Source organism: Opisthorchis viverrini (genome assembly GCF_000715545.1).
Source record: "Opisthorchis viverrini unplaced genomic scaffold opera_v5_73, whole genome shotgun sequence".
Taxonomy (NCBI): Eukaryota; Metazoa; Platyhelminthes; class Trematoda; order Opisthorchiida; family Opisthorchiidae; genus Opisthorchis; species Opisthorchis viverrini.
The window spans coordinates 589,696-596,672 of NW_008751729.1; the positions used below are offsets into that span (position 1 = coordinate 589,696).

The following is a 6,977-nucleotide window of genomic DNA, read 5'->3' on the forward strand; positions in this document are numbered from 1 at the left end:
GTCTCGGGTCGCGTTTGCTAACTTTAGACACCCATGGCGTCAGAGTGGTTTACCTCTGAATCTCAAGAGACGTGTGTATCAAGCTACAGTACGGCTGTTTTAGTGTATGGCTATGAGACTGAGCCTGTTCGGGCAGCGGAACTGAGACGTCTTCAGGTGTTCGACGATCGTTGTCTCAGAACCATAGCTCGTGTGGTTTAGTGTCTGCGAATCCGTAATGAGGCAGTTAGAAAGCGCGTTTTCGGTTGTGCAACGGGTACTTCCATTGAAAAATGTGTCCAGCACCTGAAGCTGCGTTGGTTGGGACGTGGGTTGCGTATGCCGAACCATCGTTTGCGAAGAGAGTGCTGTTTTTTATACTCAATTCGGAGTGGCGTAAACAGAGAGGGGGCCAACCCTTGACTTGGCAGAGGAGTACGAAGGAGATCACGAGACGCTTAGGTGCAGTCGGTGCTACTCGCCTTCCAGGATAGGGACCGCGTGCTCCTCGCTGCGCCCGTTTGGAGGCACTACAATACATGGCTACCAACCGATATCATTGGCGTCCTTGTTGTTCTTCACAGTAAGGCTTTCAAATAAATCATGATTGTACGGCAGCGAAGCATCGGTTTTGAACGCTAATGTCACGCTGTCGATGATGATGCCATGTCGCCGAAACACGCATAAAAGACCCCATTTCGGTCGTGCAACTTCGGAACCGCCTAGGACGAGCTAAGATGTTCCACATTTCACTTTTCGAGTTAACACTGGTCCTGACACAATGGCTCGTGGTGTATGCGGCGTGGGAGTTACACTCAGCCCCAAGACCGAATCCTAGTAAGCACTCGTCTTTGTGCTGTATAGTTTTCCGGTTCCGTTACTATCAATGCAGGTATATGTGGCAGACGATATTCGTTTGTCATATCAGCGTAGGTCCCGAAAGACTAATTAGTGAATCCGATGAGGACGAGTTTTACTGAGATCTGCCGCGACGGCTTTGGTTAATAAAAAGAACGAACATTGTCATCCTGAAGGGTATTTTGCCCAGGTTAAACGACTGATCCCGAAAGAAGGACAATAAGGTGACAGATTTTGAGTAGAAGATCAGCATATGGACAGTAAAAAGTGACTTCTTCAGTTGTGTGCTGAAGATCGCCCGTTCATAGTCAGCACGAAACTTCAACACAAATACTTTAATTGACTCACTTGAAGGCCACAAACTGCACGACAGTCACGGACTCAGTTGGATCATGCGGTAATAGATTACTGGTGAAAAAATCAGTTGAAGATTGTCGTTCCTTCTGGAATGCACGAATAGACTCCAATCATGTCATTTTGCAGGACTGGTTATCAGTTGGTTTCCCATCAGCATTTAAGCACGCCGAAACAAATCAACTTCGACTTTGACGAGTTTTAGTCAAAGCCATCAGCATCCAACTGATTTGGCTGGAAAAATACTGGGAACGCACAGTCACGCTGCTGCTGAAGGTTGGTTCGAGGTTGAATAGATATGAGCTAAAGAAGCTATGCTCTCAGGTTTTAGAACTACCTGTCCAAGCCATCCGACTCGATTAAATGAGTACTGGATGTCACCGAGATTAACAGATCTTATCGCTGCCAACAACTAACGACTATCATGGCGCACGTAAAACCCTGGGACGCTGAATAATCAAAAGCTTGAAGAGTGGCAGAAAATGCTGGTGGATTTCGAGGGCCTCGTGGACAAAGGACGTTTTCGCTGCAGGCAACAGCCACGCCTTATGTCGGCTGAATCGATCAATCGGTAGAAAGAACAATGGGGTCAGCAAAACAATCAGCGAAGGAGATGCAATGGCAATGCACATGCGAAATCGTTGTCTTGAGCGATGGTTAGAACAATTTAAAGAGCAGTTCAACCGGCTTCTTTCAACCTAATCCTTGGAAGAACCCAAGGAACTGGAATAGAACATCGGGACCAGTCCGTCGTCAGCGGCAAAACTTCAGCGTGGGACATGATTCCTTCAACTTGACAACGCACCTGGCCCCGATGGTTTGTATCCCGTACCTTTTAAAGGTGGCGAAGACCTGGTGAGCAGTCTGACAGCCTTGGGACAAAAACAGGATGCCGGTGACTCGACTGTAATCCCAATCCTCACGACGTTCTCGCTCCCTTTTTAAAAAATGGGATGACGGTCGAGGAGTTCCTTTCGGTTGGTATGCTTTTGTCGTTCCAGATCTTCTGCAGTATGCTTGTCAGATTGTTCACCAGGACCTCCCCACGTTATATGAGGAGAGCGCGGGGTGTAGACCAATCCTCACGAGTTCTCGCTCCCTTTTTAAAAAATGGGATGACGGTCGAGGAGTTCCTTTCGGTTGGTATGCTTTTGTCGTTCCAGATCTTCTGCAGTATGGTTGTCAGATTGTTCACCAGGACCTCCCCACGTTATTTGAAGAGCGCGGGGTGTAGACCATCCGGGCCCGGTGTCTTGGCGCACTTCAGGATTGTAATTTCACGCTAAACTTCAGTTGCTCATGGTGGGTTGGGGTCAACGTTCCATGCGGGCCCGCTTGGTTCTTCCAGCGGTTGTGTTGAAGGAGACCAGGTGCACTAATCTTTGGAGTGTTCAGCCCATTGTTCAAGACGGCGATTGAGGGGGTAATCTGCTGTTCCGCCTTTTTCGCATATTGTCTCACTAACACCTGCCTTCTTTTGACCCGTTGATCGGATCGGTTGAAACAGGGCGCGGCTGTTGCCTGCAGCGAAAGTCTTCTCCATCTCTTGGGCATTCGAAATCCACCACTGATAGCTGCCATTCTCAAAGCTCCTGATTATCCGGTGTTTGAGAGGTCTGCGTGCGCCATCATAGTCGCTAGTTGCTGGTACGACCTTTCCGGCAGAAATAAGATCTGCTGATCTCGAAGATATCTAGTGTTCATTGAGTCGAGTCAGTTGGGTTGGACAAACGGTTGTGAAAGCTGAAAGCATTGCTTCTTTATTGAATAATCTAAATATTCCGCCACACGGTATGGCATGCGCTTCACAACAGCAAAGTATTAAGTGCTACTGCAAGAAAAAAATCGTTCAGCTGTAACAACCATTCGGCGCGCAACTGCTATGCCACCCAAAGGAAACACAAGAGTTCAGATACTGTCAGGTTGCAAACCCTACACAGGGGAAGTGAAGAAGCAGGGGTCGGATTTGAACCACGATCCTCCTGGCCAATAAATTCGCGCTCTACCCACCAAACCATCACGCTCCCTGCTGCAAAACGGGGTGGGCTCAAACCCTAGCCTCATACTTGCGGATGAACTGATCGGTGTAGATGAGAAATTTGTTAACCAAGGCAGATGCGTTATCCCCAATAGTCTCGCGGAAGATAATATTTCCATCCGGATTGGGAAGGCCAGAGCAGCTTTTGCGAACCTGCGCCACCTGTAGCGCAGGCGTGACATCGACCTATCCATCAAGGCTCGAATTTACAATTCTGCAACGCGCTCCATATTACTATACGATCAGAAACCTGGTCGCTGCGCGCCGAGGACGTCAAAAGACTCGGTGTTTGACCATCGATGTCTTCGGAGCATTTCCCGAGTCTAAGGGGAACACCGGATGAGCAATGCTGAAGTCGAATGGTATTCGGAAGAAATAACTTACCCCCGACAGATGAAGTGATCACACTGCATAGGGTGCGCTGGCTTGGCCACGTGTTTCGTATGCCTGTCGACCGACTTCCTCTAAGGATTCTTTCCGCATAACCACGTGAAGGGTGGAAACGAGCCGGGGGTCAATGATTTAACAGCGAAGTGAAAAAGCCAGTACCAGAAAACTCAGCTGAGCTGGCCATTACCATCTTCCTGAATGGGGATCCCGAGACGTGCATTATCAGCGATTAGCGACATTGTCAGACGTGGCCAAGTCGCACCCTCAATGGCCCTCGTGCATCCGAGCTATTGCCTTTTTTGTATAGCTCCCTTCCAAACCCCCCACTTCACAGTCCACTGAATACACTGCATTTGCACACCAACTTGTAAGCTCCCGCCTCCAATGCGCAGCTATCTACCCCACCTGCCCAAATCATCAGCGACCGAAACTGTGGCAGCTGCAACCACTGTAAGACCGCCTATAGGCGGTTCTTAGAGCTGACAATGATGATGATGGAGATCGGTTCGAACCACGGACCTTCCGGTCAGTAAATCCGCGTTCTAACCACTGAGCTTTCCCGCCACCTGTGGAAATGTGGTCGGTCGGCAGCTGGCTGTATTAGACCATCAACCTCGCTTCATATACTGGTGTGGTAACGTCTTGCTTCCATCGTGTGGTGTAACTAGCCGCAGTCGCTGCTCCAAAGAGGAACAGGACATCTTTACTGCAAAATGGCGAGTGCAAAAAATTACAGGAGTCTTCACAGTATTTAACGCGACTTATCGACCCTAAAGCCAGGCCGTCCGATCGTCGTTGGGCTAACAGTCATCATCGCCGGCCCCCGCTGAACTCACTGGATGATCGAGCGTCCAATCAGAATGCGGCTTTTCTAGTCGAATGCTCTACGGCGGTTTGGCGGAGCTTGGTTTCAGGCATCTTAGAGTTATTTTCGGGAATCGGACCCTCCTGACATGTAGGGAGCCTGGATGTAAGTTAGCGTGGATATGTTTTCGGCCTAAGACCGGGTTCTTGGGCTGTGCTGTGTTATGTATTGGAAACGGGTACGATCAAAACTATACGCGACTTGAGAACGAGCGCACAAATCCCCAGCTACGACGTGAGTCCGGCCACTTTTAGAGCAGAGCAATAAGTAGATCAGAACTTCAGAGGAGGGCAACCACTGTCTCACCCAAAGGCTAGGCACAGCGGGAGCGACCTTAAGGAACAATTAATTGGCCAATAGGAAAGAGGTACGTCTTTTTGGATTGAGGTGAAACATGACGGAAAGAGCGCGAAATTCAAAGTCGCAGATTTCTAGAAAAATGGCAATAACTGGAAAATAAACGGTTTTGGGAATGCTGATATCCCCAATATGTTGTCCATACCCGCGGAAATATTGTGCTTGATGGCTCTCAGTTATTGTCCCACCAACAGCGGGATAAAGCCTTTTGTTCAGGGAACAGGATACATGGTGTGAACGATGCCATGCTTTTGTGCGGTGCAGTGGCAGGCATAAGATTATTAATTCAGTCGTGTCTGCCGCCGGCTTCAAAGAACGCTTCATGAAGCGGAGTGATGCCCTGCGGTTCCTCGGTCGGTCGACGCGTTGGCACTAAAGCTCCAGGTCCACTGTAGCTTATGTAGCAAGCGACCGTTAGGGAAGATTCTTGTCTCTGAGGGCAAAGGTGGTACGGTGATTTTCCAGGAGAGCGCAGTCGTTCTAGTTCGCCTCCCTATGAAGATTCGTATGGTCCCCGAGAGCAGCCTGCAGCGGACTAGGAACTTATCAGCGTGTTCGGATAAATGAAGAACCAAAGTAACCAATACAAAATCACAAAATCACAATAGGAAAGGAATGAGTAGTCAAATGGGGACTCACGAATGTGTAGATCCAATAGTCCACTACACCGATCCAAATGCAGTAACTGGCTGTGAGAGGAAATATTCCCTTGTCGGAATTTCCCACAGATGGTTCCGCGTGCGTGATATATCCCACAGTAGAAAAATTATGCGCGGCTAAAAAATGTCACAGGGATTTATTGTGACGTTCAACAGTTGACACAAGCACAGAGATTTAGTCCCACTGGCTCAGCAGTCAATAAACCGTTCAGCGGAGCGTAAATACACCCGTTCGGCAAGAAGTCAGCAGGTCGCCCCGGAAAATCGTGTATTCGTAACATTAAAACAAACGTCATGATACAATGTGAACGACGGTTACAAAGTGTGGTTCAAGTTCACAAAGAATGGCAAATGTGACAACGGAATACAGACACTACAAGTCATACTTGACTATCCACTTCGGTGTCCTGCGAAGGATGGCGTCTCTAAGGCAACGTGGCTATGACAAACTTCCTTCTCCGACACCGCGTTGGTCAGCGGTGCAAAGTGATGCGTGAGGGTTGACTACGCGTTATCTGATGGTAGCGTCTTCAAAAAGCCCCAGCCGTCAGCCCGTGCCAGCTCATGAATTGCTAAGTGATTGATTCTGATTCTAGTACGAGAGTTTGTGTTGCTCTGGTTGAGAAAAATGCGAGAAATAGGTGGTCACTTCTACCATGGCTAGCTTTTACGTTGCGTCATAAGTTTCTTGTTCATCGGTACGAAACAGACCAGGGATGGTTTTTGGAACCCCAGTAACAAGTGGATTCCGTGGTGCACCGAGTGGATTATGTCTGGGAGTTTGCCCTTGATGGCGGACCCGATGGATACTTAGCCTACAAATGGAGGGACGTTGAAGTCGGCCATAAGTAGCATATGAGATTAACCTAGATTGGTTGCATTCTGGCGGACAGCTAGTGTGGGCTTGTGTGGAAATGTTGTTGGGAGGACGATGCTGCAATAGGGCTTCCGTTTTCATTGTAAATGGAAGGGATGTGAGAGCTAGTACCCGTATTCGTGCGCAAGAATGTTGCAACATGTCACACGATGGTATACTTAGACGGCAAAGGGCGACTTTGCAACTTTCGTTTGTAGATCGCGCTCCACTAGTAACAATCCCGGGGTTCAGATTTCTTTATATGGAAAGCACCGTGTTACAGACTTTTTCTGATCTCACCGAGGTCCGTTGGAAGTGTGACTGTGATAATTAGAATAGTGGTAGGTATCTTAACTACCGAATGTACGCGTAGTATAGAAGTCCGAATATGGACGAATGAAAATCGTATATTCTCGTATATCGCGGGCGTACCATCAATCGCATCGTAAAACAAAGGCATATAAAAATACACCAAACAGAATGGATAGAATGGAGTCAATGTTCACCACGTCCACCACACGTATCGCATCGTAAACAAAGGCATATAAAAATACACCAAACAGAATGGATAGAATGGAGTCAATGTTCACCACGTCCACCACACGTTGAATGGGCGGGCCG

At 48.3% G+C, this 6,977-nt stretch overlaps 1 protein-coding gene across 1 annotated transcript in view; it reads left to right on the plus strand.

Moving 5' to 3' along the window:
- The window catches only part of T265_04421 (hypothetical protein), a gene marked incomplete at both ends in the record, with an annotated part of 108,594 nt that extends 105,345 nt beyond the window's left edge, over nucleotides 1-3,249 (plus strand). The window contains 2 exons of the mRNA XM_009169166.1: nucleotides 2,719-2,838; nucleotides 3,006-3,249. Coding sequence (XP_009167430.1) covers nucleotides 2,719-2,838; nucleotides 3,006-3,249 — 364 coding nt within the window. The remainder of the gene's footprint in view (nucleotides 1-2,718; nucleotides 2,839-3,005) is intronic.
- Between the last annotated feature and the right edge of the window lie 3,728 nt (nucleotides 3,250-6,977).